The sequence below is a fragment of the Leucoraja erinacea genome, chromosome 25 (assembly GCF_028641065.1).
Source record: "Leucoraja erinacea ecotype New England chromosome 25, Leri_hhj_1, whole genome shotgun sequence".
NCBI classification, from domain to species: domain Eukaryota; kingdom Metazoa; phylum Chordata; class Chondrichthyes; order Rajiformes; family Rajidae; genus Leucoraja; species Leucoraja erinaceus.
In genome coordinates this window covers 660,336-682,842 of record NC_073401.1, presented here as the reverse complement: position 1 = coordinate 682,842, position 22,507 = coordinate 660,336, and the positions used below count along the sequence as shown (strand labels likewise).

General features: G+C 44.4%; 1 protein-coding gene across 4 annotated transcripts in view; it reads right to left on the bottom strand.

Moving 5' to 3' along the window:
- The window catches only part of kremen1 (kringle containing transmembrane protein 1), a 335,721-nt gene that overhangs the window by 123,605 nt on the left and 189,609 nt on the right, over nucleotides 1–22,507 (bottom strand). For all 4 annotated transcript variants that reach the window (XR_008725485.1, XR_008725487.1, XR_008725486.1 and 1 more), the window contains exons 7-8: nucleotides 17,207–17,371; nucleotides 17,040–17,124 (exon numbers count right to left, since the gene is read on the bottom strand). Coding sequence is in view for 1 of the 4 variants with exons in the window: in XM_055655566.1 (XP_055511541.1) it covers nucleotides 17,040–17,124; nucleotides 17,207–17,371 (250 nt within the window). In the remaining 3 variants the exon portion in view is untranslated. The remainder of the gene's footprint in view (nucleotides 1–17,039; nucleotides 17,125–17,206; nucleotides 17,372–22,507) is intronic.

Here is a 22,507-nt window from a genome sequence, read left to right as displayed (position 1 = left end):
CACAATGAATGGCGGTGTTGGCTCGAAGGGCCGAATGGCCTCCTCCTGCACCTATTTTCAATGTTTCTATTTTTCTATTGTACGTGAGTTTGACTTGACTGCATTACTGTATAGTTTAGTTTAGTTTAGTTTTGAGATACGGCGCGGAAACAGCCCCTTCATGCCGAACAGCAATCCCCGCACACTAGTACCATAGCCGTGAGCACTGGCTCACCCCAAGGCTGTGTCCTAAGCCCCCTGCTGTTTAGTCTGCTGACACACGACTGTACTGCTAGACTCAATAACAACTTCATCAACAGGTTCGCTGATGACACATCAGTAGTGGGTCTCATCAGTGACAACGATGAATCGGCGTACAGGATGGAGGTGGAGCTGCTCACAGGTTGGTGCAAATCCCACAACCTCATTCTTAACGTGGGAAAAACTAAGGAGATGGTGGTTGACTTCAGGAGGGCGGGGAAACAACACCATACACCTCTGCACATCGACGGAGCTGATGTGGAAAGGGTCAGCAGCGTGAAGTTCCTAGGACTACATCTGTCTGATGACCTGACGTCCACGGCCAACACCACAGCTCTGGTCAAGAGAGCCCAGCAGCGACTACACCCTCTCCGAAGACTACGTAAAGCAGGTCTCCCCACTACACACCTACGGACTTTTTATAGGGGGACTGTCGAGAGCACATTGACCTACGGCATCACTTCCTGGTTCGGGAGCTGCAAGGCGTACGAACGGCACCAACTAGACAGGATAGTGAAGACCGCCAGCAGGATTATTGGTGCTCCACTCCCTTTCCTGCTGGACATATACAGGAAGAGATGTATCAACAGAGTCATCTCCATCATCAAAGACCCCTACCACCCATCGCATGACATTTTCTCCATCCTACCATCTGGGAAGAGGTACAGGAGCATTAGCTGCAAAACCAGCAGGATGCTCCTCAGCTTCTTCCCACAGGCTATAAGACTGCTAAATGGACTTTGCCCCCTGCCAAGTATCGCGCACCAACCGCCAACCTGGACACACTGCAGCAGAGCCACTGTCGTGCCGCTGCCGATCGGAACGCCTGTTGAATGTTTAGTAGAGTGTTAAATTTGTTCATGATACATGTATTTTATTTCTATTTATTTTTAATGCACACTGAATGGACACTGGTTGAGCAACGTTTTTTTGTTTCCTCCGGGTATGTGAATACTCAAGAAATGACAATAAAGATATACAATACAATACAATACAATAATACTACCCTACACTAGGGACAATCTACAAATTTACCAAGCCAATTAAGCAACAAACCTGCATGTCTTTGGAGTGTGGGAGGAAATCGGAGCTCCCAGAGTAAACCCACGCAGCACAGGGGTCGGCTGCCTGCCCCTTTTCCGGGGTTACGTCCGTGCCCGCATGTCCCTGGAGAGGGAACACGCAGTGTCCACGGGGACTCTGGAGGCCTTCCGTGAACGCTGGTCACCGCGGGAGGTCGACTGTTTTGTTGATAAAATTGTTAATATTTTAATTTGATAACTTTGTTTATAAACTGCCAATATAGGCATTCTTTGATCGTGTTACTGCTCTGTATTTTTGTCTGTTTTGAATAAAAGCATTTTGTATTGTAAAAAAAAGAGTAAACCATTGCAGGTCACGGGGAGAACGTACAAACTCCGTACAGACAGCACCTGTAGTCAGGATCGAACCCGAGTCTCTGGTGTTGTAAGGCAGCAACTCTGACTGGATAGCATGCAATACAACATTTTTCACTGTATCTCAGTACATGTGACAATAAACTTTATACACAACTAATGTTAGCACTCTGCCCATTCCCAAGCTAAGTGTTTTAATTCAACGTATATTCATGGAATAAGACTATTTTTACATTGAGAACACAAAATGTCAAACCCCTTTATCAGGAGAGCACAGGGCAAACCTCAGCCTCTAGTTACCTATCATCTTCATTCTCCATCCCATTCCAATCTATCTGTCTGTGCCATAGAACTTAGAACATAGAACAGTATATCATAAGAACAGGCGCTTGGACCTCAAATATCTGTGCCGAACATGATGCCAAGACCATCTCTTGTCTACCTGCGCATAACCGTATCCCTCCATTCCCCGCATATCCACATGCCTATCCAAACTGTCGTATCTGCCTCAACCACCAACCCTGGCAGTGCGTTCCAGGCACTCACCACCCATTGTGTAAACCATCTCCTTGTATGCCCTCTAAAATTCGATTTTTACATCCTTGGAAAAAAGTTCTGACTATCTGACCTACCTACAGTATGTCTCTCATAAGTTTGTATACTTCTATCAGTTGTCACTCTTATACTCAAACCTACTAACTAAACCATCATGTTGTCACTTGTGGGCAGAGCACCAAGGCAAATTCCTTGTATGTGAATACTTGGCCAATAAACGTATTCATTCATTCATTCATTCATTCATTCAGTTTCTCCCTGTAACCTCCAGCGTTCCAAAGAAAACAATCCAAGTCCTGTCCAATTTCTCCCTGTAGATAATATTCCATAATCCAGCCAACATTTTGGTAAAACTCCTCTGCCCCTTTTCCATAGCCTCCACATCCTTTCTGTAATGGGGTGACCAAAACTACACACAATATTCCAAATAACCAATTTCCTATAAAGCTGCATCATGACATTGCCACTCTTATACTCAAACCTACTAACTAAACAGTCTATGTTTATGTCCAAGTAATTTATTTATATATAATTTCCCAGCACAGATCCTGTAGAATAATGGACCCAGACCTCCGGCCTGAATATTGTCCGTCTTCCACTACCCTCAATCTTCAATCAATAAGTCAGTTCTGAATTCATGCAACCAACTCACTTTAATCCCTTGCATCTTAATCTGCTGGATAAACCAACATGGGGACTTTATCAAATGCCTTCCCAAAACCCATTTACCACCCTACCCTTATCAATCACCTTCATAACCTCCACAAAAAACGTAATCATGTTAGAAAGACATGACCTGCCATGCTGTTTTACATCTTCCATTACAAATGGGAGTATATCCAATCCCAAAATATCCTCTCTAATAGTTATCAGGCTCACTGGCCTATAAATCCCTGGATTCCATCTACTTCCCCTCTTAAATAAAGGAACATAATTTGCTCCTCTCCAGTCCTCTGGGACCTCGCCTGTGGTTAGCAATGATGCAAAAATCTTCATCAAGGCTCATGCACTCTCATCTCTTGCCTCACTCAATAACCTGGCATAAATCCCATCCGGTCCTGCGGATTGATTACCTAATGCTCTTCAAGAGGCTCCTCTGACAATCTCAAACACTCTTATGAAACAGATACAGAGTATTCATTGACTATCCCTCCTACACACCCAGACTCCAGGTACAAATTCCCTCTTGATCCTTAAGTGGTCCTACTTTCTCCCAGGTTAACCTTTTGTCTTTCAACATAGGTATAAAAAGGTTTGGGATTTTATTTAATCCAACTCGCCAAATCCATTTTGTTGTGCCTTCTAATTGCCTGCTTGAGTTCTTTCATTCTTCCCTTGTATATTCCTCAAAGCCCATGTCTGATCATATCCTCTTAAATCTTGTATGTGCTCCATTTTGCTTTTTGCTTTAGAGAGAGTACAGAGGAGATTTACTAGAATGTTGCCTGGGTTTCAACAACTAAGTTACAGAGATAGATTGAATAAGTTAGGTCTTTATTCTCTGGAGCGCAGAAGGTTAATGGGGGGATTTGATAGAGGTCTTTAAAATGATGAGAGGGATAGACAGCGTTGATGTGGACAAGCTTTTCCCTTTGAGAATAGGGAAGATTCAAACAAGAGGACATGACTTCAGAATTAAGGGACAGAAGTTTAGGGGTAATATGAGGGGGAACTTCTTTACTCAGAGAGTGGTAGCGGTGTGGAATGAGCTTCCAGTGGAAGTGGTGGAGGCAGGTTCATTGGTATCATTTAAAAATAAATTGGATAGGCATATGGATGAGAAGGGAATGGAGGGTTATGGTATGAGTGCAGGCAGGTGGGATTAAGGGGAAAAAAATTTGTTCGGCACGTACTTGTAGGGCCGAGATGGCCTGTTTCCGTGCTGTAATTGTTATATGGTTATACGGTTAGATGTTGATTGGGTTAGGTGTTGAGTCTTGTCTGGGTTTCCTGACAATCAAGGTACATGTTGCATAATTCATCTCTTTTAAGTTGCATCTAGAAACTTCGTCAGATACATTGTATTAGTCACTGTATTATTGTGTTAGGGAAATGTCAATCATGTACTGTGTTAATCGATATCTGTTATTGGACTGTATAGAGACCACCCCCATGTGGTTCGGCCCCTCAAGGTTCGGGGACCTATAAAAGGTAGCTCCCACGAGGTCCTGTATCGATCTTCTGGGAGAACGCTTGGGACTGCGTGAGCTTTTAGAGTGTCTCTGCTTGAACGAGGCTAAGAGGGCTTGATCAAGCAGACACGAGGATCGAACCCACGGTGGTTAAGGATAGTAGTGGGCAGTGGCGGACTGGGTCTAAAAATATTGGTTGCCAGGAGACAAAGGGGGCCCACCCACAACTACCATGCTATCATTTAGCAGGGGCCCACTTGCCATCACTTGCTATCACTTCATCAGGGTCCCACTTGCCATCGGGCAAGCTGACACCCTGGCCAGTCCGCCACTGGTAGTGGGAACTGTTATTGTGTTTTTTCGAAATAAAGTTTAGATGTGCAAGTGCTTGACTTAGTATTTTATTGACTGAAACTAGGCTGAGGGGGAAGCTTAGAACAAGCTATTTACACCATCACAGGTACAAACCTCCCCACCAAATGATGAAATAATGGGTCAAACGGGCTAGTATTTACTGGAATTTAGAAGGATGAGAGGGGATCTTATAGAAACATATAAAATACTTAAAAGATTGGACAGGTTAGATGCAGGAAAAAAAATCCTGATTGGGGGGGGGGGGGGGGTCCAGAACCAGGGGCATAATTTAAGAATAAGGCACTGATTGTGGATGATCAGCCATGATCATATTGAATGGCGGTGCTGGCTCGAAGGGCCGAATAACCTACTCCTGCACATATTGTCTATGTTTCTATGTCTATGATCCCTCACAGAATCCTGAACTCACCCAGCTGCAGCTCCAGTTCCTTAATGCGGTCCTTAAGCAGCTGCAGCTGAATGTACTTACTGCAGGTGCGGTCCCCAGGGGCACTGGAAATCCCCTGACTTCCCACATCCTGCCGGAGGAGCATTCCAATATCCCGTCTGCCATCTCAATGAAATCCAAACCTATGAAGAATTACACAGAGACATAGACCATGGAACTGCCATGACCCTGTCCTCATCCCTATTCACTGAAGCCTCTTGAGCCAAAGCTTCAGTTCTGCACTTTGCCTCAACACAGCACTTCTTCTCCTGCCTTCTTGAATTCATTATAATAACGCCTATCAAGCTATTCTTCTCACATGTGCGCTTGTTGTAGCCTTGTACACTCAATACTGAGTTCAATAATCTCAGGTAGATTCTCCCTTTCTCACATGAAGCAGCCACTTCTTCCGTAGAGTATCCATATGCAATAGTAATCAGTTTTATCCTCTCTGCTAACAATGCCCGATCTGCTGGGCTTCCTACTTCTGTGTTTCACAGCCTTTACATGTTCCTTTGTTTGTATTCTCTCTCTCTTTAATTCCCCTTAATAGCCCAACAACCAGATGGCTCCATCAATAACCGCTTTAGAAGCTAGTGTCCCACCCTGTGCCTTCATTTAATCCCATCTGCTGCAAGCTCTATTGGTATCCCAGCCTCTCTGAGCATCCCCACTGGCAACTAAATCAATTGATCAATCTACCAATTGGCAAGCAGTTACTTTTTCAATTATCCCATCCCAAGAGGAACAAACGAAAGAAGCCAGTAGACAGATTTGTGTGATCCTGACTCCAGCCTTATTAAGTTGCAATCTAATATCCATGCTCCCTAATGCCTACTTGAAAGGATTCAGGGTTGAAGACCATTGGTCACTTTGCTAAACACACAAGCTAGCAAGAACTAGATGTCGTCTGTGAATGAAATACTGGTCCATTTATTACAATCTTACCTTCTGAATTAATCGACTAAGTTGAACTGAAAGTTAGAAACTATAACAATCAGACTTAACAGCTTTTGGTTGAGTTTTCCTTTTACATTTTAATTTTAATTTGGTAGTTAAAGCAGCTTAAATGTTAAGCCACTGCACCAGTACTGAGTTCAAATCCCATAACGTTAGATCCACGTACTTAAATATCACTGCAATGGCAAGACACCTTGTCTAATGGTGCCACAAAGCCAGCAGTGTATTGCTTCAGAACCCTACTTGATGTACTGATGCCCATCAGGGAATAAGGTCTATCATTCTTCTTTGGCCTGACCAATCCATGACTCCAAATCCCACCTGAAATGCCTCCTTAATTCTGGCACAATTATAAATGAGTATGGTAGCTGGTTTTTCAACATGCTCCACTGACGTGACCATGGCTGCTCTTCCCCAGGCCTCAACTTTACTGTGCCAGATCCCCACAACCCTCAATTCCCTGATCTGCAAATAATTAATTTACCTCCTCTTTATATACTGTTTGTTCTATGATGTCGCTCCACAAGACACTGGTGTGGCGTTCTGCAAGAAGACATTCCCCTGACTCTTGTTTTAATGGCCTCACCTTTATCTTGTTACTAAATCCCCTTATTTGAGACCCTCATCAGTGGAAACTTTTCAACATCTAAAAGTGATTCAGGTATTAATAAATTTCAGGCCAACTAATGTGAAACAGTAGCTGGAATTATATAAAAGCTTATATAACCATCTGTTAAGCCCTCTTGGCATCTTACATGTTCCAAAGTGGTCACCCCGCATTGTTCTAAACTCCAAGCAAACAAACTTCTTCAGGGATGTGTGTTAAGTCAGCCTCCTTATCCAGGTATAAGTCTGGTGACTGGTGAATCTTGTCTGGACTGTCTCCAACTCTACTATATCCAACAATATGCATGGTCAGACCAAAATAAAATTGACTTTCAAAAAGGACTTCAGAGCTTGGGGCAGGTTAATTGAAAATAAGGTCGTATTGATGAGGACAAGGTCCAGAAAAAATCAGACTGAGGGGATTGCAAAGTTTCTACTGATTACTGGGACCAATGAAGTTACAGAGATGAAGCAAATGAAGGGTTTGATCACAGGGATGGGAATAATAAATTCCATGTGATTATGAAGTGCAAACAAAAATATAATTAGTGCTAATAATACATTGGGGGAAGATTGAGAGTTGGCATTATGATTCAGATGATTTACTATCTGTTTGAATCTGTTACTCACGTTACTTACAAAACACCATGTCAAACTTATTTCCTATCATATACCGTAAGATGCATCAATTCCTGATTTGGCAACCATATTAAATGGTTTTGTTCAACATTTTTCATGAAGATTTGACACTGTGTTATTATATTTTTGTTCAACCCAATGCTACAAGCTATACCACTAGTTCTCAGAGCTTGTGCCCAAATGTTCTCAGAGCTGGTGCCCTAATGTTCTCACCAACATTTGATCTTTGAAGGCGTCTTACAAAAGCTTTTTGAAGAAGGGTCTCGATCAAAAACGCCACCGGTTTGTTCCTTCTCTCTAGAGATGCTGCCTGTCCCGCTGAGTTACTCCAGCATTTTGTGCCTGCCTTTTATATAATTCCAGCTACTGTTTCACATTAGTTGGCCTGAAATGTATAAATGCCTGAATCACTTTGAATGTTGTTCTGTGGCCTGGAGTTGATATCTCTGCCACTTTTGAAGTTCAGCCTGCATAAGAAAGGTGTCTTTCAAATGTAATGTGGTATTTTAATGGGACTGTGTTCAAAGCCAGGGGGGCCCCTATTATGCCACCCAGATCCAGAAATCAGATGTGAAAACAGCTTATGTTACAAGAATGCAAGTGGGACAAAGTTATGCTTTAGCTGTCTTGCTAAGACTTATCTGTAATGTAGTGTGTGCTTGTAGACACTGCACCTTATGACTGATTGCAATACAGGCCGGCTTTGAAGCATAATATCTGAGAGCAGATTAGATACATTTGGCTTGCCTTCCCTACATGAAACTGAAGGGTAATCTACAGAAGGGTTTTAAAATGCAAAATGGATTTGGAAGATTGGTAATAATAAACTTTATTTCGGACAAGGTCCAGACAAGGGGCAACATTACATTAAAAATGCATTGCATTTCAAATATCATAAAAACATATAAAATCTTGGCATATCACTTATAAAAAACATCATAATTTATATTTAAAAAAAACACAATACTTAAGTTAAAAATCCAGATTAAAAGATGATCAATGTCCTACAACGAGACAACAATACCAGTGTCTCCACAGCTGGGATTTGTAGCGTGTAGTGCTAACCCTTATGTTTGTCAAGGCCACAATAGGCACATTTTTAGAGTCATTTATCCTGCAAATGAATTTATACATGTGGTGTCTTAGGATAGCTTCTAAGGTACTGACTCCTGCAGCCACAAACATATTACTGGCGCTACACCATCTAGGTTGCCTTAGCAGTGTTCTCATGGCATCGTTATATGCCACCTTTAGTCTCTGCATACTTGTCTTTAAATAGTTCGACCACAGGTGCGCAGTGTAGAGTGGTGTGTAGTATGCTCTAAATAGCGACATCTTCACCACATCTGCACACGCACTGAAGATGGTAAGATAGACACAATGTGCTGGAGTAACTCAGCGAGACAGGCAGCATCTCTGGAGAGAAGGAATGGGTGATGTTTCGGGTTGAGACTGAGAGTCTTCAGACTGAGAGTCAGGGGAAAGGGAGACATAGAGATATGGAAGGGTACGGTGTGAAAACGACAGATCAAAGCAGATGCTGTCAAGGAAATGTAGGCCGGTTCATTGCTAGCTGAGGGGAATGTGTCAACGAGGTATATAATCAGTAAAATTAATCAGATGGACAGTGAAACTAGTCGGAGAGGGGGAGGAACAGAGAGAGAGGGAAAGCAAAGGCTACTTGATATTAAATAAATTAATTTCATACCACTGGGCTGTAAGCCGTCCAGGCAAAATATGAGGTGCTGTTCCTCCAATTTGCATTGGGCCACAATTGGTAAGGTGGAATTATTTCCATGCTGAAGGAAAATCGTGAGCTGAGAGACCTTCCTCAAAATCAGAGTGAGATGATGTGGGAGGGAAATATGAAGCAATTTCTCTAAGGTTTGTAAAAAATCATGAATCTCCAGGGGAGGTGGTGTGGAGGAAATACAGCTTTCAGGTCTGAGGTAGGTAAATCCCAGATGGGTAGCACTGTCCATTGTTGTAGTGTGGTCAAATAAACACTCTGTGCACAGCAGCCACAATTTAAGTGATTTAAACTATTTTGAAGTCTGTTCCTGTTTCAATGCTAAAATTGAGTTCAATCCCACATCTGCTACTTGATTGCATGCAGTCATTATAATCAACAGGCCCACTGAAGATCCCATCTCACTGCAGACTGGTATCAATTGAGGCTGAAATGTCCCCTCCACCCTTATTTCCAAGCTTTTTCTGCAACACTGTACCTCATCTGCAAGAACTTTGCTGCTGGAGTGAAGCCAAACCACAGGATAAACAGTGAATTATTCAACCCATATCGCCTCCGCTCCAGAAACAAAGGCCCTCAGGCTAGATCTGACAATAATCTGTAATTTTGGTCCCATTTTCTCTCACCATGAGCATGGCTTGCCCTACTTAACATTCCCTATTGCTCTAGTTTTGCAACTTTTGCATTCCTTTGTTTGCGCTTTTCCCCTCCACTGCTCTCATCTCGCAGATTTTAAACTTCTTGTGTTATTTCACTTTAACTGCCCTTCCTAATCTGTCAGTGAGGACACGTCTTCAATATTTCATCCTCATGGTAGCCCTGAACTCACCCTATCAAATATATTTGCTTTGTCCTCTCCTTCTCTTGTCCACTGCTTTGTACCATTGAATAAATTGGTTTTCTCTCATTCCAAATGTGTAGGAAAGAACTGCAGATGCTGCTTTAAACCAAAGATAGACACAAAATGCTGGAGTAACTCATCTCTGGTGAGAAAGAATGGGTGACGTTGCAGGTCGAGGCCCTTCTTCAGACTGAGAGCCAAGGGAGGGGGAGATACAGACATAAGGAAGTGTAACCTTAATGACCCAAAACGTCACCCATTCCTTCTCTCCAGAGATGCTGCCTGTCCCGCAGAGTTACTCCAGCATTTTGTTTCTCTCTATTAGAGTATTTAGAGTATCCGGAAGTGGCGGCGCTGCCCTGGCAGCAGCGGCTCGCCTGCAGTCCGTTGGTTTTTACTTTTTTGTATTGTTTTTTTTTCGTTTTTGTCTAGTTATGTTTTTGGTTTTTAGGCTGTGTTTATGTGGGGAGGGGGGTGGGGGGTGAAACGGGGGCTGCTGTCACTCCCTTCGGGGGAATACGACCTTTTTGTCGTATCCCCCTTCTTTGCCTCCGTCTACGCTGAGGCCTAGCGGAGCCGGCGACCTCGGGACTCTGGAGGCAGCTGACAGGACTCGTCCTGGGCTCGCTCCCGGCCCAGCCCGGGATGGAACGGTGCTCCCGTGAGAGCGGCATTGTGAGGGGCTGGAGTGGCCCAGCCCGAGGGAGGAACGGCACTCCCGTCGGAGTGGCCAGCCCGAGGGAGGAACGGCACTCCCGCTGGAGTGGCCCAGCCCGAGGGAGGAACGGCACTCCCGTCGGAGTGGCCCAGCCCGAGGGAGGAATGGCACTCCCGTCGGAGTGGCCCAGCCCGAGGGTGGAACGGTACTCACGTGAGGGCGATCCGGTCCGGGGGCTGGGACGGTGCTCCGGTGGCTGGGACGACGTTCTGGTGGCGGTGTCCAGAGTCCTGGGTTCAGCCGCGGGCCGGCGGCTGCGTGTGCTGGACTGGAGGTGCGGCGGCTTCGACCACCCCGGGCCGCAGTGTTTGAACCGGCCCGTTCTCGGGGTTCGGTGAGCTGCGGGACTGTTTATACCATCGCCCGGTGGGGAATCGCCTCAGCGCAGAGGGAGCAGAGGGAGAGACTGCAACCCTAAGATTTTTGCCTCCACCACAGTGAGGAGGTGTTTGGAGGACTCACTGTGGTGGAAGTTAATTTGTGTTTATTGTTGTTATTATTGTATCATTGTATGTATGACTGCAGGCACAAAATTTCGTTCAGACCGTAAGGTCTGAATGACAATAAAGGAAATTCTAATTCTAATTCTAAGTATTTAACTGTCACCATCAACTGCTGCTCTTTCAACAGCTGGTGCTTGATCTGTGAAGTATTTCCAGTAATTCCCACAGTTATTTTAGATGTCTTTGATTTGATTTTCATTCACTGTATTCTTGAGTGTCAAACTGCATGCTGTAGCCAATGCATGTGCACGCACACATTTGGAGATCAAGCATGGCTTGTTCATTGAAGCATACGGGACAATGGCCCCAATACAAAGCAAAGATCCTCCACCAACCTGCTCCTGCTGCTTTGGATTATGATGTTATGGCCATTGTTTGGGTTCATGAGAGGACTACAACTGCGGAAAAGTGGTTGCGAGAGGGACACGACTGGCAGTTCAATGTTCTGTGTTTTCGATGTTTCAGATGGGATCGTGAAATAAGAAAGGTGCAGGCACTCAAATGGGGTCAAACTATAGGCCCCCAATTAAACCGATTCACGAACAGGGTGATGGGTGTGGTTAGAAATGAAGCAGGTAAATCCACACGTAAGGGTCCCTTTTTTCTTTTTCTTTTTCTTTATTATTTTTGGTTTTTGTCTTCTTATTCTTCTATGGGGGTTTACTCATTCACTCCTGGACTGCACTATCTGGTAGTCTAGGGGTTTACTCATTCACTCCTGGACTGCACTATCTGGTAGTCTAGGGATTTACTCATTCACTCCTGGACTGCACTATCTGGTAGTCTAGGGGTTTACTCATTCACTCCTGGACTGCACTATCTGGTAGTCTAGGGGTTTACTCATTCACTATTTCTTTCACTTTCTCTCTTTCTCGTTCTTTCTCTCTTGTTCTACTTCTTTCTTGTTAAATTTAAAATAGAAGATGTACATTAAATATATTTTGTCATATGCCGCGGTTTATACTACTGCACATTGCTTCTAATAAAAATACAAAACCCCCCCCAAAAAAAACTAAAGGTCCCCAATAGCAAGTGGGAGACTAAGGACCCCAGTAGGCAGATTACTGACATGTGACGCCTGTATGGTCGTGAGTAGTCGCCCAAAGAGTCGAACCTTTTTCTGGCCGCCGCTGGATTTTCAACATGATGACAATTATCGGTGACCTGCTGCGACTATGATTGGTACCGATAGGTACCGGCAGTTGCCGAAAAAATCACGTGAGTGGGATAGGCCCTTTAAGATGGATACATTTCCAGGACCTGATGGCATATATCTGAGGTTGAGTATAGTTTAGTTTGGAGATACAGCGCAGAAACAGGCCCTTAGGACCACCGAGTCTGTGCTGACCAGCGATCCACATACACTAGCACTATCCTGCATATTAGGGACAATTTACAGTTTTTTATCGATGCCAAATAACCTACAAACATGTACGTCTTTGCAGTGTGGGAAGAAACACGAGCTCCCGGAGAAAAAAAACACGGTCACAGGAAGAAACTCCACCCAGACAGCACCCGTAATCAGGATCGAACCCGGTCTCTGGTGCCGTTAGGCAGCAACTCTACCGCTACGACACCCGTGGAGAGAGAGCAAGAGAGGGGGTTGCGGGAGCCTTGACAATGATCTTTGCATCTTCTCTACAAGAAGCAAATTCCAGTATCAGTTACTTAACATAGAATAGAGAACAATTAGAGAACACGTATATGTCCTTCAGCCCGCAATGTCTGTGCCAAACATGATGCCAAGAACAACTCTTATCGACCTGCTCATAATCCATATCTCTCCATTCCCTGCATTTCCACATACCTATCCAGAAGCCTTTATAGGTATCTTATCTGCCTCAACCACTGAACCTGGCATCATATTCCAGGCACTCACCGACCTGTGAGTAGCAAAAAAGGGGCCCCACACACCTCCTTTGGATTATTCAATGTATGATAAACCTCAGTGGATTATTCAGCGTATGATCAACCTCGGTGAGATCAAGCGAAGGCTTGGTGATCACTCCGCACAACACCTGCACTCAGTTCACGATAACCAACCTGATCTCCCGGTGGCTCAGCACTTCAACTCCCCCTCCGATTCCGAATCCGACCTTTCTATCCTGGGCCTCCTCCATGGCCAGAGTGAGGCCCACCGCATATTGGAAGAGCAGCACCTCATATTTGCTTGGGTAGTTTACACCCCAGCGGTATGAACATTGGCTTCTCTAATTTCAGGTAGTCCTTGCTTTCTCCCTCCTTCCCCTCCCATTCCCAGCTCTCCCACAGCTTACTGTCTCCGCCTCTTCCTTTCTCTTTCGTGTCCCCTCCCGCAACATCAATCTGAAGAAGGGTCTCGACCCGAAACGTCACCCAATTTCTTTTATACAGAGTTGCTGGCTGCTCCATGGAGTTCCCCTGCACAATTAAAGCATAAAGTCTTCACCCTACCATACTTTTTTCCCCAAGAACCCTTTTTTGCTTAAGTCCGTCAAGTCAAGAGAGTTTTATTATCATGTGTCCCAGATAGGACAATAAAATTCTTGCTTGCTGCAGCACAACAGAATATGTAAACATAATACAGAACAGGAGATAAAAGTTCAGTGTGTCCATATACCATAAACCATATATATACACAATATATAAACAGATAAAATGCAATAGGCTGTTATTGTTTGAAGTTGGGTGATGGACCCTCCACCAACACCAGTTTAAATTCCATTTAGAATATTTTTGGAGGACCAGGAAACCAGAAGCAAGAGTTACTCCAGGGAGTCACTCCAGATCCAGGGAGTGATTCTGCGTTGGTTTTCAGCGGTCGCGGCGAGGCGGTGACCGGACATCAATGGCGGCCAGATCTCCCACAATTCAACGCGAGGGAGAAAGTGCCCAGCACCTACCAGTTGCCGTGGCAGTGTGCATGTGCAGGGCGGCCGAAGATATGCTGGCCGTGGTTGTGCGCATGTGCAGGGGGAGGATGTGCTGGCTGTAGCAGTTCGCATGTGCAAGGTGGCCGGCCGTGCCGGTGGGTGAGAAGCGTGCAGAGAGTGAAGACCCAGCGGAGACAGAGAGTGACAGAGACAGAGAGAGATAGAGAAGGGGGCCCCGCACAGAGTTGAATGGCAGGTGTCCTGCCTTGGCCGGAGGCCCCCCAGATTTCGAGGCCCTAGGCTTCAACCTAAGAAGCCTAGTGGTAAATCCGGCCCTGTCCTTGACCTATTATCCTGCCACAACTGCGTAGTTGGAAGTACTGATCTGTGTCCACTTTATCATCACACCAGTCTGCCACTCACCTCCACTGGCCAAACCTTCAGTTACCTCATTCCAAGGATTCTGGTAACCTTCAGTTACCTCACCTCAAGGAGCGATCAACCAGTCTTCAATAAGAACCCCCAACTAAATATTTTGACAACTTAGAAACATAGAAACATAGAAAATAGGTGCAGGAGTGGGTCCTTCGAGCCATTCAATATGATCATGGCTGATCATCCAGAATCAGTATCCTGTTCCTGCTTTCCCCCCAAATCCCTTGATTCTATTACCCCTAAGAGCTATATCTAACTCTCTGTTGAATACATCCAGTGAATAGTGAACGAGATGCTTGGAATTGCACAACAATAACGTATTATTTGATTTTCTGTAAATGATTCTGTACGCTAAAACTGAGAATGAACCATCCTTTAATTTTTTTTGGATTAATACTGTTATAAATATGATTTTGAAGTAGAATATAATTTACTTAATATCTCTATTTACAATGGCTACTCTTTCTTTCTTTCTTTCTTTCTTTCTTTCTTTCTTTTTCTTTCTTTCTTTCTTTCTTTCTTTCTTTCTTTCTTTCTTTCTTTCTTTCTTTCTTTCTTTCTTTCTTTCTTTCTTTTCTTTCTTTCTTTCTTTCTTTCTTTTTTTTTCTTTCTTTTTTTCTTTTTTTCTTTCTTTCTTTTTTTTTTTTCTTTCTTTCTTTCTTTCTTTCTTTTCTTCTTTCTTTTCTTTCTTTCTTTCTTTCTTTCTTTCTTTTCTATTTCTTAACTTTCTTCTCTAACTCCTTTTCTAATGGGCTTTCTTTTCCCAACACTTTCCTGCACCTTCACGACTATTTCTCACTTTCCTTACTTCTTTTATTTCTATCTTTTTAAAAGCTCAAAAAATGAAGGGGTACAACAAATGTAAAGAGGTATATGTGGTGTGTATTATTGTAACTTATTGTACTTCTAATAAAAATAAAATTAAAAAAAAACAATGGTTACTGTACATTTAGTAATAAATTGTAAGTTTGCTGCACAAAAGCCAACATTTATTGTCATTTCCAATTGCCAGACTAGAAATATGACAGTGGGAAAAGAGTGTGCAGACACTTGCCGACCTACGTAGCAGACGGCGTCAACTCATGCTTTGATAAACAATTCCTAGCGGGTGGTTCCATTTCCTGAATGACCTGTGTTATTGCAACGGGACGATGGTGAGGCTTCCTGTCAGTGTCAGAGCTACAAACCCTTGCCTGAGCTCGCTGCTCTACCAGTTTCTGCCACTGTGGGGCGACGGCAGAAGGAGGAGGAGGCAGCTGGTGAGAGGGGAGAGAGCCCCACAGTGACCGAGTGCATCCTGTCAGCGGCGGCCTGAAGAACGCACTTTGGGCCAGGAGCTACAACGTGAGCCACAAGAACAGCAGCGGCAACCGGAGTACACAGCATCTGGTGAAGATGGGCTCGCTGATGAAGCCCAGCAGTATTGGCACCAAGTTTTAAGGTGAAAATTGTTTCAGGACACTAATTGCTGGAGCAACTCAGCAGACTAAATCAGTCTGAAGTAGGGTCCTGACCTGAAATGTCACGTATCCAAGTTCTCCAGAGATGCTGCCTGACCTGCTGAGTTACTCCAGAACTTTATGTTGTTTTATGTATTAACCAGCATCTGAACTTCTTCGTTACTACCCAGTGTTAAGGTGATTCCGACTTGCATAAAATCTGACTTATGCAAGGGGTAACGGAACATAATGAAATACAAAGCGATTTATCTGCATGTCACGCAATGAGAGGTAATAACTTGATGTTCATCCTGTTGATTAGCGAGAATCTTATTCTTCCTAACTGCCCCTGAATTGAATATTTGTCAGCCCATTTCTGAGGGGACTTAAGACGCAAACACATTTCCTGCAACTATTTGTGGGCCAGATAGCATTAGAACAGATCTACTTCCATTCAGGACTATAGTCACCAACAGACTATCGACCGATGCCTACTACAAACCCATCGACTCCCACAGTAACCTGAACCACACCCACCTCTCTCAATTTCTCCATCTCTGTCGCAGCTGCTTGCAAGGCTTTCAATACATGGACATCCAACATGTCCACTTTGTTTAGATGGATCCCCATACCTACATCTCCCCTGTGTCCCATAGTTCTGTACTCTTAGAAACATGGAAACATAGAAAATAGGTGCAGGAATAAGCCATTCGGCCCATTGGGCCAGCACCGCCATTCAATATGATCATGGCTGAGCATCCAAAATCAGTATCCTGTTCCTGCTTTCTCCCCATATCCCTTGATTGCATTAGCCCGAAGAACTAAATCTAACTCTCTCTTGAATACGCTCACTCCCCTTCCACCCAGACAGAACAAGGATAGAGTTTGCTGGTCTTTAACTTTCACCCCACTAGCCTCCAAATCCAACACACCATTCTCCAACATTTCTGCTAATTCTATGTGATCCCACCATCAGTCACATTTCCCCATCTCCACCCCGCTCCACTTTGACAGAGACTGCTCCTTCTGCAACTGCTTGGTTCACTCATCCCTTCCCACTGAGCCTGTAACTTTCCTCCATATAGAATTCAACAACACACATCAGAATCAATACTTTCCATTTACGTTAATTGAAAATGGTTTGCTCTGAGGGGAAAGGTCGAGACTTACTTTATTGTTAGATGGAGGAGAATCTTTGAAACCATTGCTATCACAGTCAATGTCAATAGGCCTGCCAAGGCATAGATAGTCCACACTGTAAATAAGCATAGTGATGGTGAATGGAGATGGGTGACATTGAACGAGACAGATTTATTCAGCAGCAGAGAGGTACTGACCTGGCATGTTCTGGTTTGGTTGGCTGGGACTCGCTGTGATGAAGTAGAGAATCTTTGAAGACCGTGCCACATTGGTCCCAGAGCCCACCTTCTCGATTAACACGTCAGACATATTTAGATCGTTCTTGTTCGCTGGAGGCTGCGTTTGGGGCTCGTCTTTAATGGCTGCGGAAATGGCAAGTTAGCAGAAGGCAAATTGCACAACATTCAAGCGCAATAAACATTCTTTGTAAATATTTCCTTGAATGACTACATGTAGTAAACCACTTCAAAGTCTTCCCTTCTTTCATCTTGAGGTCTAATTTGTCAGTAGGTTGGAATTTAAAGCAAATCCATTTCCCTAACAACCCTTTCAATTACTTCGGGCATTAGCCTTCAGCTATTCTTCATTATTCTAAAGCAATTTAAGAAGGGCTGAATGGAATGTTAAGGGCTCCAGTGCCAAAGGTTCAAGACTTCACTAAAACCAAAAAGCAAAACTCCTAACCACTACAAAAAGTATATATTTTACTTCGGAGTCACGTGAGTGACTACGTGAAGAACCCCGCCAGGAAGCATGCGTGACATATCACTTTCACGCTTGCGAAACGACAGGCGGGGTGGAGCTTTCCCCCGCAGCGGTAAGTTTGAAACCGCGACCTGCAGGTAAGTGATTTACTCTGCGGTAGTGTTTGTCCCCGCGCTGTTTTTACACAGGGGGGGGGGGGGAAAGCTGGACAAAATAGTGTCCACAAGTGCTGCGAGTAAAGCTGGCTGGGGAGGACCGTGAAGTTGCGGGAGCCAGCAGCAGCTGAAGGCACAAGCCCCGTAAGTGGGATCAGCTGTGCCGACTTTTGGTCCCACGACGACCAGAACACCATGGCCGGGCGGGAGACTATTCAGAATGGGGCCGTTGACTTTGACTAGTCGAAACGGCAGGAGGCGGGGTGGAACGACGTTCCCCCGTAGCGACAGTTTAAACCTGGACCTGCAGATAAGTGAAACTGCGGTCTTTATTCTCCCCATACTGTTTCACAGGTGGGGAAACATGGAGAGCTGTGCAAACAACGGCAGGCGGCACAGGAATCACCCATAAGGGAACAGCTGTGCCCGTCTTCGCTCCCGCACCGGCCAGATTAAACACCATGGCTGGGCGGGAGAAAATACAGAAGGGAGCCGTTGGCATTGACAAATCAAAACAGCAGGGGGAGGGGTGGAAGACGTTCCCCCTTAACGGCAAGTTTGAAGCATGGATCTGCAGGTATGTGATACTGCGGTCTTTATTGTTCCCATACTGTTCTACAGGTGGGGGAAACATGCACAAGGCAAAGAAGTCGATCAGAGCTGGCGGGGGAAGACCGTGGAGTTGCGGACGCCAGCTGCGGCCGGCGGCACAGGAATCACCCGTAAGGGAACATCTGTGCCCGACTTCACCCCCGCACCGGCCAGATTAAACACTGCGTCTGGGCGGGAAGGCAAGAAGAAAACCAAAAGAGTCGAGGACTGATGAGTCCGACTTTGGGCGGCCAGCGACCGTGAGCGCTGGAGCCGGTTGGAGCGGCTTATGGAGCCGAGCTCCAACATGACAAGCTCTGGGAGATGGAGTCTAGTCACTGTGGGCACTATGTAAAACCCACAGCAGCACCTCTTGTAGGGCTGCACAGTGCATCTCCCTCGTCAGAGGGGAGTACTGGGGGGGTCAATTCTGGGCTGACCCTGAAGAGGGGTTTTGACGAACAAAACTACAAGTGCACAGGGGGTGCAGGAAGGTAAAATCTATTGGTCATGGTGTCCAAATACATACAGCCAGACCACGATGGACACCACTGCAAAAATACTTGGGACCAGGAAACTGCGCATCCCTGAATGTTCCAGTCATGGAAATAGCATCTGGAAACGTCGGAACAGGACTTAGGAAAGCCCTGGGGCTCATAAAGGCGACAACATTAAGGATCTCCTACAGCCAAAGACAGCACCCTTATGCACCCACCAGCAGAACAAGAGAAGCTGGTGAAAGCTCAAAGGCCGGGCATACAGGACAGCGGTCTTTTAGACCATAGCCCAGACCGGCCTTTCTGGAAGATGCGCAAACCCCAACCCAAAAATAAACCCAGACACCGGCGCCTCAACCTCCACGAAGGCCACACAGAAGAAGCAAACTTCCACTGGTAACAATGGAGGTAGGTGGGTCTGGTCCCTTACAAATTATAGGAAGAGTGGATAATACACACATTGGTGGGAGATTACACTCTTTTGGATACATGGTGTGTATTAACTACAGACACTTATATCCTAAGCAGTATCCAGGGATATACCATTGAATTGTGCAAAAGGGGTAATGGGTAACCCCAACACGATTGGCTGGAATACATTGGAATACTATATATTCAGTACAAAATGGGAACTGGTAACTGCTAAAGGACTGATTTCCAAAGGCTACTCCATGGCTAGCATCGAACTAAAAGATGCTTACTATTCGGTGCCTACACGGACTGATCACAAACGTTATTTTAAAAAATTCAACTGGATGGGGCAGCTCTGGCAGTATAGAGCTACCAAATACATAATCATATGATCATACTAATTGTGGGCATAACTTTGGAGTTGGCCTAACTAGCTGTAACAGCCACCTTACAATTGGGTGAAAACTGGGGTTATCATCCATCCAGTTAAATCTAAACTAACGCCTACCAACATAATGGATTATTTGGGGTTCACTATTGACAGCTCACATGTCGGTGACTTTACCAAAGGACAAGGCTACAGTCTTAACTGAGGCCTGCAACAACCCCACTGACATCAGTGAACCGTCTATCAGATTGGTAGCAAGTATAATTGGCATACAGTGTCTGCCTTTCCAGCCATTTGGACCTTTGTATTACCAAAAATCTACAAGGGGCAAAATACAAACATTCAAAGTTAATACTGGTCATTTCGACAGACCAATAAGCCACCAATCAAAGTTTATGGAATTAAAATGGTGGAGGGATAACATTCGGCATTGTTCCAACCCTATCGTTATCAGAAAACCCTTAGTGGTGCTACAAACTGATGCCAGTGCGCTTGGTTGGGGTACTACCAATTTCCATCTGCATCTGTGGAGGTAGATGAAAGGCACAGGAGACATCATTATCACAGACACTGGGCATAAACTACCTGGAAATATGGGGTGCGTTCTATGGCCTAAAGTCATACTGCTCTGGGATAAATCACCAGCGTGTTAGACTACAGAGTGACAATCTGACTAATACAATTTGGTAATGGTGTATCCAGAGAAATATTGGAATATCAGCTACTTACCTACCAGGTAACCCAAAATTCAGTGACAGACATCAGGTCACGCAAATTCAATAAAATAAGACTTAATCACCAGTTACCAAACTGTGTTTCTTGGGAACCAGACCCTGGGACAGCAGGGACAGATGCTTTTCACTGCATTGAGGGGGCAATTGTTTATCTATGCATTCTCTCCTTTTCTGCATCATCAGTCGGGTATTATGAAAAATACAACAAGACTCAGCGTCTGTTAATTGGTAGTGCTGATTGGCCTACTTAACCATGGTTCCCTGTGATACTCAACATGGGGTTTAACCATGCATCACCATCCTGAAACAACCAGATTATTGGTTCATCCCGCAACAGGGGAACCCATCCATGTCAAAAACAAACAAACCTATCAATTTGTAGAGTCTAAAGAAACCTCTACTGCAACTGGGACTGGCAGACCCAACATTGAACATTATCTCAGCGGGCCACAGACAGTCCACCAAAAACTATATCTGGTATAAATCAGGAAATAGGAGATTTCTCTTATCACAATATTCTCTTCCTGTCACAAAAAAAACAACATCACCTACAGTTTGATAAACATAACGTCTGTTCTCGAATTCCTGGCAGGCCTCCATTATGACGAGGGTCTCAGTTACAGTGCCATTAACTGCGCCAGAAGCCTATCAACATATCTATGGCGAGGATCAGAGCGTCATTCTGTTGGGACTCACCCCTGGTAACCAAACTTATGAGGGGAATTTTTAATATCTACCCCCAAGAACCACGTACTCTCTAAATGGGATATAAGTATTGCCCTAACGTTGCTAAGGAATTGGTCTCCAGCAACAGCTCTGTCCCTGCAAGGACTGACGCACAAAGCAGTCATGCTTTGGTCACGGCACTAAGGGTACAGTCGTACATAAGTTAAGGCTGGACTATATGACTTCTTCAACAGGAATATAACGTTTCATATTACGAATTAGTCAAACAGAACAGACCGGGATCATCAAGCCTTAAAATAAAATTTAGGGATTACCCTACAGATATCGTCTCTGTATAATAAGATAATTATTGTTCTATATGGAGAATACCAAAAACATCCGAGGCTATGAGATGGCACTACTAATCAGCCACAAACAAACCCATAAAAAAGTGTCGGTTCAAACTATTTCCAGATGGCTGAAACAGGTTTTAACAACATCTGGGGTGGATATTAACATATTCAAATCTTATTCCACCAGGGCTGCAACTACATCGGCAGCTATGGAGTTGGATGTACCAATGAACCAAATCCTCGTGACAGCAGGATGGATCAGGGGAAAATGTTCCAACTATTCTACCACAAACCAGTAGTTAAACTGGAACTTTGCAGAGCCAATTTTAAGTTCTGTAATATAGTTTCACCCCATAAATAGGGGCTATAATTTGTTGTTAACAATTTATCATGGATTTCAATGTTGGATTCATGTCTAAACATGTTAACACAATTCCTCCCACAGTCAATTAAGGCAGATGTGATGCATGGACTCGTTTCCACGGCATGAAATCACAGAGCTTTGAAATCTTCACGTAGTCATACACGTGACTCCGAAGTAAAATAGTAAGATTAAACGAGAACTTACCAGTTCGAAGTTTGATCGTTATTTTATGAGGAGTACGTTGAGGGAATACGTGCCCTCCGCTCCCACCCATGATCATATACTCAACTGGTATTTTCTTCTCTAATCTTACTATGTTCAGTCATTACAGTTATCTGTGATTTCACACCGCTGCTTTGAAGAATGACACACATGCGTCCTGGCGGGGTTCTTCATGTATTCCCTCAACGTACTCCTCATAAAATAACGATCAAACTTCGAACTGGTAAGTTCTCGTTTAATCTTACTATTCTTCTATGCCTTGCCTATTAAAGTGTCTGTCTAAGTACCTCTTAAACATCTGAGTATCTGAGTCCAGCATCATCTCTGACAATCCCTTTTATAACTGACATTAAACGTATACCCTCTAGTTTTATGATACTCCTAACATGGAAAACATTTGACAATCTATACT